The 22500-nt window shown below is 51.9% G+C and overlaps 1 protein-coding gene across 7 annotated transcripts; it reads right to left on the bottom strand.

Moving 5' to 3' along the window:
- Positions 1-1105: 1105 nt before the first annotated feature.
- Positions 1106-21546, bottom strand: ABHD6 (abhydrolase domain containing 6, acylglycerol lipase). Of its 7 annotated transcripts, XM_071550843.1 has the most exons (11): positions 21422-21546; positions 20424-20497; positions 12634-12701; positions 10809-10956; positions 7337-7493; positions 6809-6922; positions 6469-6601; positions 5071-5228; positions 4210-4264; positions 3654-3754; positions 1106-2977 (listed from the first exon to the last, which is right to left on the bottom strand). In XM_071550843.1, exons 4-11 carry the CDS (start codon positions 10925-10927, stop codon positions 2801-2803), a joined length of 1014 nt encoding a protein of 337 aa, XP_071406944.1. In that variant the 5' UTR covers positions 10928-10956; positions 12634-12701; positions 20424-20497; positions 21422-21546; the 3' UTR covers positions 1106-2800. The 7 variants fall into 7 exon arrangements, with proteins under 7 accessions (XP_071406944.1, XP_071406947.1, XP_071406943.1 ...); XM_071550846.1 differs by lacking the exon at positions 20424-20497; XM_071550842.1 differs by lacking the exons at positions 20424-20497; positions 21422-21546 and adding an exon at positions 16056-16154.
- Positions 21547-22500: the final 954 nt, after the last annotated feature.

Below are 22500 nucleotides of genomic sequence, written 5' to 3'. Positions count from 1 at the left end.
CCATGGGAAAAAATATCGTGTTCAAGAGGATTGTGAAACACATTGAGTCAGGGAAAGGTTCAGCTAGATGATGAGTTGCCAGGCTGGTGGACACCCACAGCAGCACCCAAACCCTTGTGCCAGACACCCCAAGCCTCACTTTATCTGTCAGAGGATGTTCTGTGCAAGGCTGTGCTGGTTCAACACCTGCTCCCCATAAGGCTGTTACTCTCCTTTGCTGGAAAAAAAAGGAGAAAGATGCTTCTCCACTCAGACAGGGATCTGTCTACAACTGTGTGGACCGGGACCCAGACCAGGTTTCCCTGAATGCCCATGTTTCAAGGACACCACATTTCCCCTGTGGCAGCAGCTGGGCACACCCCAAGTACCTGGAAGCAGCTCTGTCCCTCCTGCTCCTGACACTCCAGGAGCAGGTACCATCACAGCCCAGGATGCTCAGCAACAACACAGCTTGCTCAGAGGCATTGTTACATTTACTTCAACCCAACCCTGTTGTGCTTTGCAGCCTCTTCACGATACAGGGAAACAGCCTTAGCAAGACCCATAACAACCAAGGGCTGAGTCCTTAATTAGCTTTTGTGTGAACCTTTACCTCCATCAGCCTCGTGATCCAGCCCAGCCCCAGCACAGACCTGGTTTATTCTCATGATTACAAGGAAAACAATACTTATACATGGTGCAACAAACTGAAAGGACACCTCCTCCCTCCCACCATGCCAGGATAATCAGGCTACGTGCAGGTGCCCAGGCTCACACGTGGGATCCAGTGATTTCTTTGTAGTTCCTCCAGTTCTGCCCTCAGGCCACCTAAACCCACCAGGAAGAGCTGGTGCCTCTGCCCCTTCCCACACCCCAAGCACAAGGTGGACACACAGCTTTACCTGGAGGGCAGCCAGGGTACACTGGAGGCTCAGTGCCAAGAGGGCAGCAGCTGAAAACAAGAGAGCAGCCCTTGTGTGGTGTGGGGGTTTTCCGGATCCAAAACCTGCATCCCCCAGAAATTTGGGGAGGAAAGAGGCAGAAGAGAAAGGCCCCTGTGCTGTGTGTCATCCCACACCACAGCCCCCTTCTTCCTCAAAGGAAAAAATAATTATTGCACTGTGGACTCCTTAAATCACTAGATTTTAATAGCCATATAAATCCTTTTCATACAGCAATCTGTGGTATGAGAAACCATGTAGATACCCAACAAGTTTTTCTGGCTTTTACCACATAAAACTATCAGCAATTATTTTTTTTTAAATTAACTCCTGTAGTAGAAACAATAACCAAGCAACTAACAGCAAATGTCTAATTTTCTAAAAGAACAATGTTGCTTCTCTTAAAAAGACCAGAGAAGCTGATGGGGAGTTTTAGATGTATGTACAGATTGGGCCACCTCAGGAAGGAGTGGAGCAGGTGCCTGTCAGCACTGTGAGCATGTGTACCCAGTCTGGGTGGGGCTCTAACAGCACCTGCTGTCAACTCCCGAGGAGGGCTGGGGATGACCAAGGGGTGACAGCCACCTGCTGCTTTGCCTGTGAGGGCACCATACACTGCCTTGCCCTCCAGCACGCACTGGTCCTGCCTGAGACCAGTGCTCTGTCCCTGGGATAGGCAGTGAGGCACCACACATGGAGAGGTGCATGATCCATCCCCAGACACCATCTTGCAGGCTGTAAAGTGTAGCTTGTCTGTATTGCTGTTTCTACCTATAATTTCACTCAATCAGGAGTCATAATCATTGAGAAGACACAAAGCACACTGTACCTTTCCACACTACTGCCCAGCATGGGCAAGCTGACCTTGTCCTCGCTGCCCAGCAAGCCCAGGAGCCCACATCCTCTGCACCAGCCACATGCACAGCCTGCTCCCACCCCTCACGCCTCTCCTGGTGACATTGGCTTTTGCAGAATTCACAGAATTCATTAAGAAAATTGTTATTTACATCAAGGTGTTCAGCAGCACAATGTGATAGGGGAGCAGAGACAAGAGTTCACCCGAGGCCACTGAGTCACACCCTGGCCCTGGGCTTATTGCTGACTCAGGCCCAGGGACCAGAGCCCCGGGTGGTTTCCAACCCTCTGGTTCACACAGCAGTGGCAAAGCTGCTGTCTGCACCCCTTTTTCACTGGCTATGGTCACCCTCAGGGAGAATCATCACTGGGCAAGGCAGGCTGTGCGCAGACGCTGCACCCTGGGCAACGTTAAGGCATCACATATACACAGGAGCTATTCAGGGATTTAAAAACCCCACTCAGAGTGTAAACATTTTTTGCACATACAGTCATTGGACTTCCACACATGAAGTTTTCTGTTGCTTTCTGCATAAATCACGAGTTAAGGAGCTACACAGAGAGCACTCAAGCAGACGCCTGGAGCACTGGGGGGCTCTCTTACAGCATGGCAGCATGCAACACGACGGACTCTAAGGAGTAGAAGTACTGTAAGTCTCAGTCCAGGATGCTTCCTCCTTCCTATGCTTCATATATAGTTTAGGTAAATGTCATGGACAACTGTATGTTGGTAACCCGGGTAAGATGGTCAGCTGTGAGAGGAGCACTGGGTGATTTCAGCTCATTTCTACTTTATCTCTCAGTAGAAAAGGGAGCTGCTTCCATTTCTGTATCTATGGAGGTTGCTTATTGACCCCTAGGTCGCTGTGCCAGTGGTGCTATAGGTTTAGGTATCAGTGATTCTGCCTTCCTCAGGGACTTTGGCACATTGACCCTGATTCGTACAAGATCCCTGAGAACTTATCAAATCTGCAGTACTTTACAATTTAACAGACCGGGCATGGCCACTTGGCTCCTTGCCATGCTCATGCCTGCTTCTTGTTGTTGTCTATGCTGTGCAGCAGCGCCAGGAACTCCAGAATGAGGTTGGCTGTCTTGCGGGGCCGCTCCACCACCACCGAGTGGCCACAGTTCTCCAGGATGTACACGTGGCAGTCTGGGATAGCGCTCGCTAAAACACTGGCACCAGAAACATCCAGGACCTGGATAGCAGGAGACAAAACAGTCAGAGCTGCAGTTTGGTAGGCACTGCAGAAACCCCATTGGAGCCCAACTCAGATGACCAACAGGGATGTAGACACAGTCCTTGTGATGCCAGCGCCCACCTTGGGGATGGGGCAGGGAGGCTGCATGGTGCTGGTCTCAGCATGCAGCCGGGAACTCTCTTGGAATCTTTTTGGCTGCTGGCTCAGTGCAAAGGGGTCATTGCAAGCAAACACTTGCATCCTTGCATTTATAGAGCCCTTTGCATGCCTACAGCTTGCTTCCTCCCACTTCTTCCCTCCCACTCCTGCCTCCAAAACCAACCCTACAACTTTGCCTTGAAGCCTGCCCACAAACAGCACATCTCTTCCCCGTTGCCAGGACAACGCTCTTTTATTGACACTTTACTCCTCTTTCCAGCCCTTGCACACTTTGGTGCTGGCACCTACAACCTCACCTGCCCCTCACCCTCCCCAGCCCTGGCTCTGCCCTTTCCTCCCTCTGGAAAGCTGACTGTCAGCTTTCTGCCCATCACACTACTGAGCTCCCATGTCCAAACCCACTGGGGACAGGGACACATGGTGCCAGCTCCAGGTCAGCAGCACAGCTCCCACCGGGTGGGCGCAGGCAGAGATGGAGACATGGTCGGTGGGGGATGAAGTGGGGGCTGCATACCTGGTCCTGCTTTCCCCAAATGACCTGCGTTGGTGCTTTGATCTTGCTCATGTGCTCATGGAGAGAGTGCCTGGACTTTTCATCCACGATTTCTAAAAACACTAGTGGGGGCAAGAAGAGAGTCAGTGCTACAAGGGAGACGTTTTATCTTCTATTCTCAAAGGGGCCACTGTGGGCGAGTCCTGTCAGCGGTCCCTCACTGCAAAACTCATGCAATGGTGACAGGCTGTCCTTGCCCTGCCACCAAGCCCAGCTGCAGGAGGCCCCTCCACCAACACATCTCCTTGTAGTTATGAGTTAACCCAGATGGGAGGGTGAAGCAGTGACGCTGTCACCCGTGGGGGTGGCAGTGGGGGTGGTAGCACATTGCTACCAGTGACCAAGGCACATCCTCAAATCTGTTAATGATTTCTCCCCCTCCCATCCCCAACAAGGCAGCAGAGAGGTGCTGGGGCCAGGCAGTGTGCAGGGGACATGGGGGCTGGGGACAGCCTGTCCCCACACCCCAGGTGTCCTGCTGGAAAGCCTGGTGAGGTGGCTGTGGCCACACACTTACGTTTCCGGTAAAATTCATTGTGTGGGATACGAACATCGACGAGGCCCTGGAGGATCTGCAGGGAGAGCAGAGGAGAGCTGCTGGAGGGGACAAGTGCCTTGCACAGGGCTGAGTGTGTCCAAGAGCACCTGATACCAGCCCCCAACACCCAAACGTGCCCTGCCCAAGCCTGGCCCCAGCATGAGCTTCTTCCCAAGCATGTGGGGCTGTTGAAATCACACTTAAGCAACACGCATTTCAGCAACAAGAAATTTGTCTTCTATGATGCAGACTCAGCTTCTCCCCCTGGCCAGCAGGCATCTCAGCCATGACGGCACTTCTCTTTCTTCTTGTATTCTTTTGCCAAAAACCCAAAAGAATTCACTTACGTTTTTTTCTTATTCTCCAATCTACTCATCCCAGACTTCCTAAGGAAAACTAGCTTAATAGTCATCCTCTCACCAAGTTCCTCTTGCCTGACAGTGAGGCGATTAACATTTCCATGCTTTCTACTTAAAATGCAGCAAACAATACCCCTCCACTCTGGACAATAGCGGCCTTAGTTATTTAATGCTTCCTGCCAGCCACATTTACTAAAAAACCCTTCTACATCCCAGCCTGCTGCAGAAAATTTTATGGGAGGAGGAATTTCAGTGCGTGCTGCCAGAGGGAGCTTGGAAAAGTGGGTTTGAAGGGAAAGTTCTGGAAAGGTGCTGGGAGCGGAGCCAGGAGTGTCTCGCCTGGGTGGTGGCAGGGATGGCAGCTCCAGTTCCACTCCTGGCACCACCTCAGCTGCCGTCATGCAGGCTCAGGGAGAAGCAAACCCATCTGCCACCTCCAAGCCCCCTTTCCCAGCCACCACAGCCAGCATTGGCTTCTCACCTGCTGTGGCACCTTGAAGCGAACGTAGGAGCAAAGCTTCAGCATATCTGCCATCTCCTCGGGCGTTGAGGGGATTAAAGGGATCCTGTCAATTCGTTTGGACTCCTGCAGCTCCCGGAGCTGCTTAATGAACTTGCTGTCAGTGGTACTTGGCAGGCCTGTGTGAAATGAGAAGGGGAGCACAAGCTAAAACCCGGACAAGATCCCCCAGCAGCCCAAGCAACAAACATCACTGTACCGACCTCCATCATCACTGCCTCTGGCTTCTTGCCTGCTCACTCATTAAAAAAATATAAAAAGGGGAGAAAGAAAATAATCTGTTCATACAGCAACCTCAATATGCACCCAGAGATACCCTAGCCTCTCTCCAGCTCCAGGGACTCACCAACCCCATGGGCTGACACGACATGAGGTGAATTCCCTGTAGACATGCATGAATACTTCAGTAAAATCTATAGCATGTTTTTTTATGTGACCAGCAGATGAAAACAGTAATGCCCAGGCTGCCATTGCCCAGGGCTGGACAGAAAATTTCAGCAGCCCCACCTGCATGCACTACTGAGGGAAAAAGCCCCTGGCAACAATTCCAAATCATGCTGCAGCCCCCACACAGAGGTTTCACATCCAGAAACAGCCAGAGAGTCAGTCGACACCTCTCCCAGGAGGAGAGTGGGAACCTTGACGCCCCCAGAGCCTGGTAGCTAGGTAACGTTTGCTTCGCTTCATTCCTTAGTTCTTATTTGGAAGCTGCTTTCTCTTGCGTGGGAGGGGGAAGGAGCTGCTGTAACAACTGGGATGCAGCAAAGCCCTCCCCAGCAGAGAAGCTCCCTGCCCCCAGTGCCTCCTGCAGCAGAGTGTGATGGAGAGGAAGGGCATGGTGGCGATGGAGTGGTGCTGTGCAGGTGCAGGGACACCCCACTGGCCTGTGCCCAGCCCTGAAGTGCTCTTCCCACTCAGAGCACACAAAGGTGGGAGGTCAGAGCTCTCCAGCTTCCAAAGAACCAGCTCTCCAGCACACTAGAGCTTTCAGGAGGCCAGGCTGGGGAGGCTTTTCCTGTTACAGTCTGGGTTCCCTCTCCAGAACTGAGAAGTTGCAGATGTCATACAAAATGCTTGCCATCCCAAGGGAAATGGCACTGTCCTGTGGCGCAGGATTTGTCCCATTTGCCCTAGTCCCAACTCTATCCAAGGCATAGTGGGGCAAATGCCAAACCCTTGGAGAAGAGCAGTCAGCACAAGGTTGTTATTTTCTCCCATGCCCTGCCAGAGATGTCCAGACTGAAAACACAAATTATTTCAAAACGTTTTGCACTAAACCCCTATTCTGCCTCTGGCACTGTCCTGGGCTTTTGCATTGACTCCTGACTGCCCCTGTCTTGCCGCCCCTGCCTTGCCCACCTGCAGGACAGATGAGGGTCAGGCTGCAAATGTCTTCTGGGTACTGAGCAGCATAGACGCCAGCAACGTTTCCCCCCATGGAAGTGCCAACCAGATGAAAAGGCCTTCTGTTCAGCTTGATGCACTCCACGAACTGGCAGGGAGCAGAAGGAGCATTGTTAGGGGAGAGAAAACAACAGCGTGGGGTCATTAGAGACATTCTACTCAAAAACTTGAGGCTGGTGGCTCTGGCTGCCTGGGAAGGGAGGGAGTGAGGCTGCACAAGGCAGAACTCACAAGGCTTAGCATCCCTCACGTCCCTACATTCCTCTGCAGAGCTGATGCAACTCAAGGGCTTTACCTGGTGTATTCTCTTAGCTTGCCCACTGATGGAGTAATCGTCCAAGTCTGAGCGGGTTGTGCCCTCATGTCCAGGCATGTCCACGCACACCAAGTGCAGGTTCTTCGGCAGGAACTGCAGAAACACACCGGGGATAGTTATGGTGCAGGGAAACTGCTGCGAAGCCCAGGGGTGAAAAGCGATGACCACAGGTAGTTGCAGGGCGGTCATTTTCCTCCTAAGCAGCCCCAGTTACTTGTGCACCAGAATAAGCCAGCTCATGTACCAATGATGACATGATGAGAAAGCACAGATAAGACCTGTTTCCTATGGAGGCGGCAGGTATGTACTGCACATCCTCTGCAGCTCTGCATGTCATAGGGATGAAGGGATCCAATAAGCAATGAGCATGGAGCTAAGGAGCGTGTTCCTAGCACGTTACAACAAACATTCCATCCCATATATGCAACCATTGGGTCCCCACACTGCCCCCAAACCCAGGACCATCAATTCTCACTAAGGAGCAACATGATAAAAATGGAGTTCCACCTTGACTATGGACAGCCACATGTCTTTGTGGGCTGAGAACCCATGTAGCATCAGGATGGATGGTCGGTATCCAGGTCTTCCTCTATAGGAGTAACAAAACTGATAGTCATCGTAGTTTGCATATCTAACCTGCATGCCCAAGGCTCGGCGCCAGTACCTGGAAACAAGGAGAAAACACCAATGAGTGAGACAAGACCAGGGCCCAGCCACAATATAAGCCAGGTAACAATCCAAATGCAGCCACAGATTTGGTGGCTTGCTAAGGCCAGTTAGGTTGGGCTCACACTGGTGGCATCATGGGACTACTGGGATTAATTCTGAGCATCTGGTCCTTGGGCCAGACCCTGTGCTTACAGGCAGTGCCTTACAGGTTTAGTACTAGCGGCTGGCTATTCATGGCTACACTGCAAGTGGCTTGTCTTAAGAATTTTTTAAAAATTCCCTAAATAACTCATTTGGCAATGGAAATGGGCCAAAATAACTATCATTAAACTGAGAACACCCAAAGACTGGTCTGAGGAGAGAGACTCCAGAGAGGGGGCAGCACACATGGCAAGGCAGTGTGTGCGATGGGCAGGCCAAGGGAGGCAGTTCTTCCAGGTGGATAAGGTGGATCTGTCACAGGGTTATTTGAACCCAGTCCTGCATCAGTGGGTGAATATCACCCCACAGACAAGCACACCAGCCAAAACAACCCTGTCACCCAGGAGCACCAACCAGGGAGAACCTGGTTCCCATGGACCAACTCAACAACCTTTAAAAATGTATTTATATACACACAAAGGACTGGAGCAGACCATCCTTACACAGGGTCTAGTACCCCAGGAGATACCAGGGCTGTTCTTCTGCAAGCCGGGGCAGACAACTCCTGCCAGCACAGAGGACACAGTGAAACTGCTGTCCAGAAGGACCTGGACAGAGATTATCGGTGACAGTTCGGACACATGATGTGTACGTGCAGCCCAAGACAGAGAGCAGGCTCGCTTACTCTGCACTTCCCCTATACTCAGACAAAACCCTTGTCAGGACAACTACTGAGCTACTCCTGATGCCCAAGACAGTGGAAAATATGTGTCATATCAGAATGTAAGACACAAGAGCAAGGTCACCAATGCTTCTGGACTGTCCTACCTCTCTGCCCACTCAAAGCTTATGCATAGTGAAATCCTCTTTTAGCATAAGCCCTTTTTCAAGGGAGTTACAGGGACTTAAGCAGCATCTCAGCTGTCCACTGGACCTACAAGGAGAGGTGAATTTCTCCCTAATAAGTGTCTTAAGAGTCCTTGCCTCAAAAGCACTGGTGTGAACTACTGATGGGCAAGATAATAACATTTTTAGCAACTGATCCTAATGGATCAATTCAGCAGAAGGCAAAATAATCTGTGCAAAGCTGAACTGATCCCTCACAAGGTGTTAACTCACTTAGTGGCAGTGACTAAACTGATTAACCCCTGTCGCAGTGCAGGCAGAGCAGCTCCAGGCCGGGGTCAGCAGGGCAGCCCTGGACGTCACGCCAGGCAAGGAGGCGCATTAGCGGCAGGGAAAGCAGGGAGGCCACGGGTGAGGGGACCCAGCGTGACCCTTGACTGCGCTGGCTGAGGACATGCAGATCAGCAGCGAGGAGGAGGCAGGGAATTGTGGGAGAAGGGAGAAGCATTCCCCAGGACCTCTCAGGGATCTCCCAGGAGCAGCAGTGCCGCAAAGCTGGAGCTGCATGAGGCTGGAAAGGGAGGGCAGCGTGGCACCCTGCCCGTGCCTCTCCTGCCTCTTCTGATGGGAAAACACAGGGATTTCACCCCCAAAAAAGCCAACTCAGAAAGAAGCCAATAAGAAAGCAAGAGTAAAGGGCAAATCCACTCTTCTCCCTCACTGTCCCTAACAAAAGAGATGTTCATGACACACCAGGCATTGCAGTTACTCCTGCAAGATGCCCATACTGCCAGAAATGCTAGGAGAGAGAGATGGGGGCACCATACCTTTCAAAAGAAGAGAGCCCTTTTGATCCCTGCTCACACATTCCCTCCCTCAGCCAAACACAGACCAACCTCCCTACAGTGCATTTTCACCCAGCTCCTGATCTGCAACCCCAAAAGAACAAAAAGCAGCAGGGGATTCTCTACCTCTCTCTCAGCCTGGCTCCTCCAAGCTCCCAGCATCAGACCCTGTATCATTTTTGTCCTATCCTGCTACTCCTGCTTGTGGCCACAGAAGGCTTCACCCTGACCACACTCAGTTAGCTCTGCTGCAACAGTTTCTCCAGCTTTTGTCCTTGGAACCTCAGCCCATCAGGGTCCACCCTGGTTTCCAGCAGCTCCTCATATATCTGAAGAAAAAACCCTCTTTGGCTGCCAAACCTGATACCACTTGGACATCTGTGACACAGGAGGCTGTCACACCACCTGCTCTCCTTTGCACAGCGACAATCCCATTCCTGGGGTTTTCATCCCATGCTCTCTTCTCTCTCAGCCTCAGATGCTGTGAATAAAAGCCTGCTAATTAAAGTGCTATTAGAAACAGGCTTTATTCCACTGCTGCCATCCAAGTGCTGTGGTGGGCAAATATCTTCCTTTCACCTGGACTTGGAAACACCCTATGAGCTGAACTTCAGAAGACACCATCTGCCAGCAGCATGTGAGAGCAGCCTGATGCGCTGCCTGCTCTGCCTACTCTCCCCGCTGCTGCCTGCTCTGTGCTGGGTGATGAGACTCTGCCTCAGCTTCTGAAGAGAGTTATTCCAGCTTTTCCCTGCAATGAACCCAGAGAAGAAAGCTGCCACAGTGCTTATCACTGATTTCCACGGGAAAAGGAGGACTGAAGGATGTAGTGCCTGTCTCCTGGTATCAGAAAGGACAAGATGCAAAAGTATAAGAAAAACATCATTCCATCTTCTCTGATGTTCCATTCCAGAAGAAGAGGAGTGGATGAGAAAAGCCTTGTCTGTTGTAACCACTAGCAAGAGAAAAGTCCCTGCCTGCTGAGCAGGCTGTCAGCTGGGAAGGAGCACAACCACAGCATGGCCACACTGATGATGGGGGAGGTCACTAGAATGCCAGGCTAGGCAATGGTGGTGCTTTTGCCAGCCACAGTCCTGTCCTGAGGGAAACAACCCAGAAAAGTTTGCAGAGATCCTGCAAGCTGGCACCACAGCAGCAGCCTGGCCAAGAGCCCCATGACACAGTCCCCGAGACAAAGCCCTGGGACAGCAGGGGCCAGAGCACCCCTGACAGACATAAGCCTCAGCAGCAAAAATGCAGTAAGAAAATGATATTTTCTTCTCCCAGAGACGCTTAAAGCTACACACAGCTGATACGGCCCTGGAGAACATCACCTTATCTGCTGCTATCACTGTCATGGGCAGGAACACCCACCTCTGTCCACACCACCGTGCACCTGCATGTGTGTGGGGACCTGCTGGGAGGAGCTGCTGCTCTGCCCCTGTGCCACACTGAGAGCAGCCCAGCTGAGAACTCACCAGTAGTAGATGCGGATAAGTGCGGAGGGCCAGAGGAGGAAGGAGGCCACGAAGGCCAGGATGGGGATAGCCAGGGTGCCACCAGCAATGACAAACATGTTCAGCACGTCCAGGTCCATGATGCTTTTCACTGTTCAGCCTCACTTGCCTGCATTTAGGGAAGGATCAGAGGTTAACCACCAGAAAATGATGACAAGTCAATGCCAAATGAGAACTCTGCTGCCAGGGGTGAGAGGAAAGTGGCCCTGTGAGAGGTGAAGGATACTGCTCAGGAGCACAGCAAAGTCTTCTTAAGTTTTAAAACCCAATTATTTCTTCTGACTGCTTAATGGATCTAATTATTGCAATGTTATCCTCTCAGGAGAGCACATCTCAAACATGCAAGGAGCCTCCTAACAGGCACAGAACATGTCCGAGGTGACAGGTAATATGGCCCTTGGGACACTATGCAGACATAGGAAGGAAGTAGAGACAGCATGCAGGTAGCCTTTCCCCCCATCAGGACTGCAGGCAGCCTTTCCCCTGCTCAGGGGGTGCGGGCAGGGCTGGTGTAAGGCAGGCTCCACATTCTTTTCGGAGGCAGGCATCCAGCTCCATCTCCCCTCCCCCTGCCCGATCCCAAATCCCCAGCACACAACCACTGACCTAGAATTGATGGGTTGAGCCCAGCTCTCATTATCGCTCTGCACAGGCACCAACTAATCAAGGAAGCAGAGCCTATTAATGGGCTCTGGAACTGAAGGAAACAACTTGGCAGGGCACTCTTTGGTGACCAGCCCTTATCTGAGACAAATTTATCCCCATCCCCACATCCTCACTTCTGCCCCACATTTTGCACTTGCTGTGGATCACAGGTTCCAATTCCAGCTCCCCAGTATCCTTCAGATAAATCTCAGGGACAGCAGGCAGAGGACACTGGGTGCAAGGGTGAGCTCCCACACAATGCCAGGCTTGTCCCTGAACTCTCCCCACCACAGGCAGCTGGGATATATTTTTCTCATTAAGAGATTAAACGCTGCCACACACTCATCTCCTCTAATTCCCCCTGCTAACCAACTCATGGCTCGCCCTTTCCTTGGCACTTTTGCCCCACATTTATAAAACGAAACAATTTCAACGCCTGCTTTCCCACTAGCCTCTCACCCCCTGTCACCACCCTCACATTTCTCCGTGCCAGGACAGGCAGATTTATCCCTGCTTCCTGCAGGATTCCTGGTGATACGTGGCATGTTGTGCCATGGAACAAGAACAGAATCACCACAGTCACAGCCTCCCTCCCTCCCTCAGACACCGTCACAGTGGAGCACATCGAACCCCCGTTACACACGACCAAGAGAAACAGTTTACAAAACTTCCGAAGCATCAGCCATAGGAATAACTGCAATTCGAGGAAGACCGTAAATATTTCCACCGGGCACCTCCCTAACAAAGCTAAACCTCATTTCCGTCTTCAAGCCACAACAACACACCGTTATTCGTTTAATTAACATTTTGAAGAAAGATCCTTAATCTCATCACGGCTTATTCATAGCTAAACACTTTGTGCAACCGATAAACCCCGTCCGTGGGAGCAGGGCTGCCGGGGAGCGCACCCCGAGCACTCGCAGCCTTTCGTTGTGTCACTGAAACAGGGCAGAAATCAAACACAGAATATCGCCATTGTTCCCACTGGTGACCCGTAACGAGAGAAGGCTGCAGGCAGGAACAAGCGGGGTTGGTGGGAGCCGCTGTGCTCCCTGGCGCAGGGTCACCACCTCTGCCTCTGCCTCCACCACCGGTTTTAGGAAGGAAAACAAGGAGGAAGCCTTTAAAAAGCCCGGCTTACCTTGCAGAGTTCCCCTCCTCCTCTCGGCACAAGTTCTCCTCGCTATGGGCAGCGGCAGTGTCTGAACACTGTCAGAAAGGGATAAAAAAACAAGGTCAAAATCGCAGTCTCGCCTTTCCTCCTTCCTTCAGGCTCGGCAGCACGGTGAGTTCGGGGTATTTAAGTCACCAGCTTCCCTTCGAGACACCTGATATTCATCTTCTCACCAACCTTCCCCCTGTTTATGTAAATACGGTCTTTTGTACAATAAAGCCAGTCGAGTGCACTTGTGCCAAGCAGGAGCAAAGTGCACGCTGCCATCGGAGGGGAAGCAGCGCCGGGGCGGTGCGGCGGGGAGGGCCAGGCGAGCGGACCCAGAGGCACGGGCTCATGGTCGCCCTTCAGGTGATTACTGCTATTAGAACAAAGCCAGCTAAGCAGCTTCTCGTCCCCTTCCTCTTCGTCTTAAAGGTAATTTTCCAAGCACCCTCCGTGCCCCCCCCTTCCCCTGTGTGAGACTGGCCGAAGCGTAGCGCAGCCGCAGGAAATTACTGGAGAGGCAGGAAAGCGCTGGCCTGAACTCGGCGCCAGACTTTGGCCATGGAAATTCACGGTGGAGGATCAGTGGGAGCACCGAGAGGCACCCAGCACGACAGCGCTGGGGGCTGCTTCAAGCCAGAAACCCCCTGAGGGACCCGCCCGTGCCAGGAGTATTTCGGAGGGGTTCCGTCCCCGCCGTGCCGGAGCATTTCGGCGGGGTCACGGCCGTGCCCTGGCACACACTGCTCGCCACGGGAGCCCCGGCGCCCAATGCCGGCCCCGCGCACCCAGCGAGCCCCGCTCGGGGCCCCTGCTGGCCACGGGTACCCGGGGCGAGGAGGATGCTGCGGAACCTTCTTCTGTGTGGGCAGAGCATCGCCACTCATTTCCATGGCTACCTCCGATGGAGGCGGTGGGAAGGAAAGTGCCAGCAGGCCCAGCTATGCAGTCAGGGGCAGCTACACACCATCACCACAATCCTCAGCACCCCCAGCCCCATAAAACACCCAGCAGCACTGCAGGGACACTGGCCACAGTGCCAGCCCCCTGCGATGGTGCTGTGCCCAGGGGATGATCACCGTCCCTGCTGTGCTGGTACCAGGGCCAGGAGTGGGCAGCATCACCCCAGGCCCCAGCACAGTCCTTTGCTACCAGCTGGAGTGACACTGTAGACATAAAATTAAAAGCAAGCCCCCTGATAACAGCTGTAAGTCTTCAGATCACAGCTCATCCATCACTTTGAGGTCCCCTGTCACCAAGAGTCATAACAAGTGGCCCCAAGTGTTGCTACTGCTTCTTGAAGGATCTTCACATACTTCATAAATTAACTTGCAAACATCAATTAGGCAACTCTGATAAATAACCTATAATCATGGCGGTAATAGATCACTTGGTGATAATGTCAAGCATGCTGTGCACTTGGCAGAGCACAGGATGCCAAACTAGGAGCACTGGTTCCCACACTGGCAGCTGGGCCACAATCACTAATCACTGTGGCCTCTGTGGCCCATCTGGGAGGGCTCCTCAAAGAAGGCACACCATGTAATGGAATGATCCTGGGACCGATGCTAAGGGGAGGCTCTACATCTCCACTCGCTTCCTACTTCCTGCCCTGTGCCAAATTCAAGCAGGAGCCTCATCACTTGCAAACAGAGGGGCCAACAGGCAGGAAGGAGCTGTGGATCGCTACACAGGACAGCATGTTGGTGACAGTCCCCAGGGCCAGGGGAAAAGATATTGTTTCTCTTTCAAGCTCAGTGGGTCATACCAGGGAGGCTGGAGAAGACCCAGTGGTGCAGCTCAGGGGTGTCTATTGATTTTTTCCAAGCCCCACATAGGACAGAGAAGCACCAGCACAAAAGCCATCCTAAGGCAGAGGGGCTGGGTTGGAAGAGTGGCAGCTGACATTCTGGGCAGCCTCAAGCAAGGCCAGGGAGGAATTTCACAACACAGAAATCACACCTGTGCCTTCACTGACCAGACATGTCAACATTCAGGCACAGAGGTTTTCCTGGGCTGTGTTCATCAGGACTGCCCTGCACCTGGGGTTTTGCTTACCCCACCTGCACCCAGAGCACTCTGTGACTGACTGACAACAGAATTAAATCACCGAATAGCTGAAAGCTAAGCAGCATACTTAGGCATATGTTAGTTTTGCTTTCCAGATCCGTAAAGGAAAAAACATGAACGAATTTTAAGATCCCACTGCAGAAACAGGGATCTTTGAGGGACCTCAGTGGCTGAGACAGGGCCTCCAGAAACCTTGGCTCATACCACGAACCATGTAAGAAGGAAAACCTGGAACATGCAAGGCAGCCCTTTCCCTTGGAAACTGCCTCACCCTCACATAACTAATACGATGATTCTCCAGTGGTATAGTTTGCTGGGTGACCCTTCAGATGCCAATCACAGTGAAATTGTAATTTAATATCTATTAATATTTGAAAGATCTCTGTCTGTAAGACAGACAGCTCTCAATCTTAATTCAGCCTGCAGAGAGCTGAGTAGGAAATGTGCCCTTTCACCTTCATTTATTTATAGATGGCAGAAATGAGATCATTGTTTCTGCAGCACCATTTCACAAAACATGCATCTGAGCCATTTGTATATGTGCAACATGGCTCAAACATGAGCTGGAAAGTCCAGGCTAGCCCCCAACTGTGCTACTGCACCACAGGCTGGGAATATGCAGGGATGAGCCACCAGCATCACTGCCAGCCAGCCTGGGGATAAGGTGGATGAAAAGCACGACCGAAGCAAGCTATGCATCCAGCCAGCTGCTGGTTTAGAAATTCATAACGTGCCCATCCTCCTTCCGGACCCCGTCGCCATCCTCATCCTGCCGCACATGCACGCAGCGAAGCATGCACGGCACATCCCATGTCACGAGTGCACCCGGACTCAGCCCTCTCCTGGCGAAGGGAGGGTACGAAAGAGTTGGGGAGGGATGGGGTAGGGGTACCCTGGGCCCACATCCTCGCCCCTTCTCACAGCACACAGTCCCTCCCGCCCAGAAAGCATCCGCCTCCAGCAAAATGACAGCATCCTCCAAATAGCAGCAGCCGAGACCACAGAAGCGTATCACAGAACGGTTTGGGTTGCAGGGGGCCTTAAAGATCATCCTGTTCCAACACCGTGCCATCAGATGATTAATTGTTGGGGAGGGGGAGAATTTAAAGACAAATTAATTAAATCTTTAAAAATACATATTGGAGATTATTTCTTGCATTTTGGCTTTGCTCCCGGTCTCCTTCCCACCGCCAGCGTTGCCTGAGCTGGGACCGGGGAGACCCGGACCCCAGAACGGCTTCCCCCTCGGTCCTCCGCCCCGGTCCTGTCATAGCTACTGTCAGCCCCGCATCCCGCCGCCCTGCCCCCCTTGCCCCCCCCCATCCGCCTCTCACCGTTTCGAGCCGAGCCGAGCCGAGCCGAGCCGGGCCGGGCCGTAGTGGCAGCGCCGAGCGACGAAACGCGGCGGCTGCGCTGCGCCCTCCCCCCGCGCCGGTGCGGCTCCGCGGGGCGCAGCGGAGAGGCGGGGATGCGGCTCCGCGGGGCGGGATGCCAAGGGATAGGCGGGATGCAGCTGGGGTGAAAGGGGCATGATACAGGGGTGATGAAAGGGGCACTGCAACGGGGTGCAAGGAAGGATGCAACAGAGCAGCTTTGGGGGTACAACGGGGGTACCCAAGGGTTACAAGGTGACTGCAGTGTGAGGGCATGTAAAGGGATGCCCATGGGGGTTCAAGGAGGGATGCAATAGGACCGTAGTGGGGCTATAAGAGGGGAGGTAGTGGAATTTCCATAAGGGTACAGGGAGGATTGCCACAGGGATGGAAGGGGAGCTGCAGTGGGGGCTGCAGGTGGGGTATGATGGAGGGGCACAGGAACTACAAGGTGGCTACAGTGGAGTAATGTAAAGGGATGTCAATGGAGGTGCAAGGGGAGGGTGCAGTGGAGCTGCAAAAGGAATGCAAGGGGAGAAGTAATGGGGCTCCCATGGGAAGGAGCAGGGGTGGAAAGGGGGATGCAATGGGGGGATGCAGTGGAGCTGTAATGGGAATTCAGTGGAGTGGTAGGGGAGGATGCAACTGGACTGCAGTGGGAGTACAAGTGGTACACACATAACTTGGATACAAGGTAGGATATAATGTAGGGATGGAAGAGGGCCTACAGTGAGGTGCATGGGGGAAACACAGAGCAGCAACAGAGGGATGTGATGGGACTTCTGTGGGGGTACAAGGGAGGGATGTAATTGGCCTGAAGACACGGCAGGGTTACAGGGGGTACAGTGGGGTGTGCAGTTACAACAGGGACCTATGGGGGCATGTGAGGGACACACAGCAGGGATTCAAGGAAGATCCAGTGAGATTACAGAAGTTATACAATGGGGTTGCCATGGGGATGCAACAGGGATAAAAAAAGGAATTCGATATGGCAGCAACAGGGTTACAAAAAGGAGCTAAAAGGGTGGATACAACAGGAGTTACAACAGGGAAGTAAAGAGGATGCCATACAAGTGCCACAGAGATATAAAGGGGAATGCAGGGCTGCATCCCCCACAGAGACCTCACAGCTCCCTAGCACAAGGCCTGGGAGCAATCTTGGGAAGGGGGGACAGCTGTCCCCTTCTCAGGTCCTGGGATGGGCTGTGATCAGGGAGCACAGAGATCTGCCCTGTTTCCCATGGAAAGGGCATAAAGGTTGAAATCAGAACATCCCACTGATAAAAATCCTATTTCAGGTATAAAAGTAAGTCTGCCATTTAGGTTACAAGTCTGTTACATGTCGTCACTTTCCAGGAGATGACACTGCGTGCTGCATTTCAACCTGTACTTAAAATCTGCTCTGATTTTTCTTAAAACTGCCACCCAAATCCTTTTGCTATAAGCAAATTCATATTCATTCCCCATTGGATCATTTATCAGGCTGGTGTGTACCTTTAAGATATGCCAAAAAATATGAGAAAACTTAATTAAATTGGAAATGAGATCAGTGCTTGAGTAAATGCAAATTGAGTCAAATCCTCACCCCACCTGTGCTTTGATAAAGGATGTCCCTTTGGTCTGCCAGGCTGGAAGAGATGAGATAACTGGCATAAAGGGCTTTCCAGGTCAGAGTTCACTATGATAACTATAAGCTTTTGATAGCATGAGCTATTAGAAGAGATTTATAACTAAAATCGAAGGGTTTAAGTGGCCTGGTGAAGGTGAGGCACAGCCTGTTTTGGATTTTCTTTAAAGAGCTTCCCAGTCAAGCTGGGCTAAACAAAGCTGAGCTTCTGCTCAAGTGACCTAATCAGACATGGGAGGTATTTCACAAGCCTTCAGAGTTTGTTTGCAGTCATATTTGTTTGTTCAACTTTCTCGTGCATGGCCAGAGACTCCCATGGGACACATGCAGGGAAGCACTGACTCAGTCCAGGGATGGATTACCCACACAATGGTTATTCCAGGCCACCTGGTGGGAATGCCCCTGGATATAGTCATAGAAAGTTATGATGCTTAAAATAGAGAAGCTGAAGCAGAGACATGCAGTGGTTTTATGTTGAAACATATCATGAGCTAACCAGGGAACCTGCTCTTGCAATCTCAGCATGCAGCCACAAGAAGAGTCATTGGGAGACTCCTTCAGCGCAACAGGGAAAGGAGGGATCATCAGGGCTCTTCTGAGCCAACCACCACTGGGATGAGGCTACAGGTTCAACAGGTCACAGATCTGGTGTGGCAGTTTGCAGTGCCATGATAACTTTGCCAGGCAGGGGTCAAGGCTGATTCTCCATCTCAGCACAGTAGAGGAGACCTTGGGCTCTCTGGATGGCACAGGGGGCTGTGGGGAGAGTGCAGGGCACGGCTGGGCTCCTTGTCCCCACAGGGAGCAGATGAGCCTGAGGCTTCAGCGGGAGCCCCAGCAGCAACCTGGGCACCTCCTTAGGACCCTGTGAGGCCATGTTTGGGGTGGCTGCAGTGTGGCAAGCCTAAATTAAAAGCCAGTGCCTGCAGTGACCTGCCCTGTGCATTTTTTTTCTTGTCTCAGCCCACAGACAACTCATCACACAGATGTGGCAGCTGGTGAGGACCAAGTCACCCTTGCATCACCCCCAAAGGCTGCTGGTATTTCAGAGCCCAGCACTGACTATCCTGGCCCTCAGCTGAAAATTACTCATTCCCAGCGCCAGTGTCAGGAACTGGGTATCCCACCAGCACAAGAGCACAGCTTTGATGCTGGAGCAAGACAGAGGATGGCCACAGAAATGACTTATGATCCAGTTAGAAACAAAATGTCTCTCTGTATCAGAGCAATCGGAGGATAAAAAAATTTACAAAAATGAGAATTACCTGTCCCATGTCAGAAACCAGGCAATGAGACTTTTACATAAACAGTCTATTTTCCACAGGAAGATGGAACCTCTGGTTGAGTTCAGGCCAGGGTAGCTGTGGAGAACTCCAGCTTCTACCTCACCAAGCTGAGAAGCAGCATTGCTCCACCAGATGAAAGGTTTCCATGTTATTTCCCCCTGCTGGGTGATGGATCCCCAGGGCACACAGTGAGGCTGTTTGCAATCATAACAAGTGATGGCAAGCTGCTTTGGTGAGGTGAGTCATCTTCCCAGGGTGATGAGTCCCCATCTATTTCCACTGACATGGTGGTGGCCCAGTGGCACGATGCTGTGAGCAAACCCCAGGGGACTGTGGGCATGGGAGAGTGCCAGGCCAGGAGAGTGCCCCAGACCCTACCATGGGACCTGCTGTTGGGGAAGGCCTTGCCGTGCCCCAAGCACTGAAAGTCTTTAATAGCATACTGCTACCAAAATTCCCCCCTCAGGCCAGGGATAAGATCTTGGGTCACCCTGGTTTGCAAACAGCAGCTCTCAGTGAACGCAGGGGTAAATAACTCTGCTGGGTGCTGCTTTGAGCAGCCCTGTCACTCCTCAGTGGCTTCATTGCACAGCCTGGAATGAACACAGGAACAGTGCTCCTGCCTTTCAAAACATCATAAAGCTAGACCTACTTTCCTTTTAACAGCTTGAAATAATACCTTCTTAACTCTACTCAAACTTAATGCATATAGTACACACACTTTAATTACATCTTGAACTGCTAACAATACAGGTGTACTTATTGTCATAAAACCTACTTATTTGGTGTCTGCAATATCTTTATGGAGGGATAACTTCAAAGCCTCATCTCATGGTCATACTTCAAAGCCTGTATTTCAGATTACCGTGGGCTCCCCTACAGCTCAACTAAACAGCCTTGTTCAAGAAACTGAAAACATGATGAGGCATTTTTCCCTGCACTGTCTTATAGCGGACAGGCTGTCACGCTTCAAGCCACTAACTGAACAATACTGACGTATTAAGTTGAAAAAGTAAACCCCATTAGAGTCCCAGATGAGCAAAGGAATTGTGCCCTAACATTAATTAAGTAGAACACATACCTTCCAGAATTATAAATAAAAATTAACAATCAAATAATTGATTCAAAACATTCCATGTGTCTTGCGCACCAAATACTTTTACTCTCCATTACACCAGAATTCCAGAGGGTCACGCCAGGACAATTATTGCCATTATATTGGCACTGGAGCCACTTTCCAAATGACCATATTTGGTCTGCAGCCCAGCTATGAACTTTAGCAACACGAAATGGCCCAAGTGCTTTGCTACTTATTAACTTGAAATTCCAGGAGACTGAGATAAAAATCTCTGCCAGATGGTTGTGATAAGGTCATCAGGAACGCAAAGGTTATTTCATTTGCCCAAAGGAACCTACTTTTATGGTGATGTTGGTGACTTTAGGCCTGGCCCTTCCTGGTCCTCCCCTCACCACAGCTGATATCGACACAACTGCAATTTGAGTTAAAATGGTAAAAATCAAGAAACATGAAACACTTTAAATCCTAGTGGGGGGGGCCCTACCCAGAAAACAGAGCTGTGGTGGCACCTGGGGAGCAGCAGTGTGGCAGTGCTGGTCCCAACACACCCCCACATCACCTCTGCCTGTGCTTCCCTGGAGCCACATGCTCCCCTTTGCAGGGACAGGCTAATTGGGGGGTTCAGTGGGGTAGCAGGGGCATCCCAACAGACCAGGGCTCAGGCAGAATGGGCCAGCCTTTGAACCCTTTGTAGAAAGGGCACAGCAACACTGGTATCCCCAGCAGTATCAAACCCCTCTGACCAGCACAGACACCACGTCTCGCCCATGGAGGAGAAATGAAGCTTCAGCAAAGCCCCAGGATGACCTCACACCCCACAGGTTCTCCCCCCTGCTTGAACACCCCATGAGTCACACTGCTCTTCAAGACCAGAGTAGGCTTCCTCTGCCAGAGCAGAAGGGGATGTGGGCTCAGTCCACAGTGTCTCCCTGCAACCCTCTCAGAAAGGCACAGGAAACCTCAGAGATCCTCTGAGTCCAGCTCTGCCAAGAAAAACAATCTTGTGGATGTCCCAAGGGCAGCCACAACTGCGGCCGAAAGGAAGTGTCTGTGCTTGAAGGGAGAGGAGGAACCACCACATCGCTGCCAGACCCTCACATCCCACTGCCCCATGGAGACCCTAAGCAGGCAGTTATACAGGTCCACATCCCAGCCCACCCATTCCACAACACTTTCTTGGGAGCAGAAAGAAGGAGAGCTGAATTTCTGCTCCAGAGGTAGTGACACACCAGCCACAGCCCCCACGCACCCAGTACAGGCTGCCAGCAAAGCTCAGCTGGAGGGCCTGGAGCTCTTGCCCAAACTGGCTTTGGTATTGCCTTCTCTCATCACCTACCTCTTCTCCCCTGTAAGCAGGAGTGACTGAGGAGGGGCTTTGTTAAGGAATGTCCCACAGGTGCTGCTCAGCTGGAGAGAGTGTCCTTCACCTGGCACCAGTCTATGTAGGAACAAAAAACCCAACCCGTGTTGGTTTCACCAGCAGCTTCACCCTCTTATGCAAGAGCAGGGCAGCCCTGAACTGTCAGTGTGCACGCACTATCAAGGATGTTTTATGGTCTGATAAAGAGCATACACACAGAAAGTGCAGTAAACAGGGAGATAAAGAAGGGCAGAAAGGAGCGTGAGCTCCCTGTGTCCCTCTGCACAGGTCACCTGGACACTGCCTGTCCCTGTGGAAATGCCTGGGGCAGAGGGGAAAAGGAAGGCTGATAAGCCGAGAGATCTGGAGACAAACATGGCACAGAAAGGCGCAGTTCAGGGTCGGAGCCCTCATAAGCACCACAAAAAACATTTGCTCTTTGATGCCAGGGTAGCCAATGCAAGCCTTATTTTGGGGAGAGCTCTGAGTTTTGCTGACACTAATCCTGAGGCTGCAGCTGCTGTCGGAAGCCCTTGGCTCAGGCTGCGCTTTTAAGCAAGGTCAGATGGGAGATTTACAACCCCCAAGGCCATCACTTCCCTTCCCTCTTTGTTAGTTTTCTCAAGAGCCTGTCCTGCCTGGGGCCAGCTCACTGGAGACCCAGCGGAGAGGAAGCGCTGCCCAAACTCTTGTTATTTCAAAGGGTCACATGCCCGTTCTCTACACAGCTGTGTTGGTCAACAAACAGTAGGGAGTGGCATGTCCCTTGCTAGTGCTGGTGCTCCAAATCCCTCTCTGGCCCAAGGAGATTTGTGGTGCTCATTCCAACATCTACAGCACACTCCCTGGAGAGCTGCAGCTGCCTACCAGCAAAACCTGAATCCCATTGCTTTCAGCTGTGCCGCATCTTTGGGAGCCCCTCAAAGAACTGCATTTTGTGCCAGCTCCTTCAGTTGATTCAGTGGTAGGAGATGTGTCCTGGTGCCTCTGGATCTAGACCTGCTTGGATGGCTGTGAGGGCAGGGCAGTGGGGTGCAGACAGGCTGCATGGCTGT

This window comes from Pithys albifrons, chromosome 3 (genome assembly GCF_047495875.1).
Source record: "Pithys albifrons albifrons isolate INPA30051 chromosome 3, PitAlb_v1, whole genome shotgun sequence".
Lineage (NCBI taxonomy): Eukaryota > Metazoa > Chordata > Aves > Passeriformes > Thamnophilidae > Pithys > Pithys albifrons.
The sequence above is the reverse complement of the archived record's forward strand: the minus strand, read 5'-3'. Positions and strand labels throughout refer to the sequence as shown.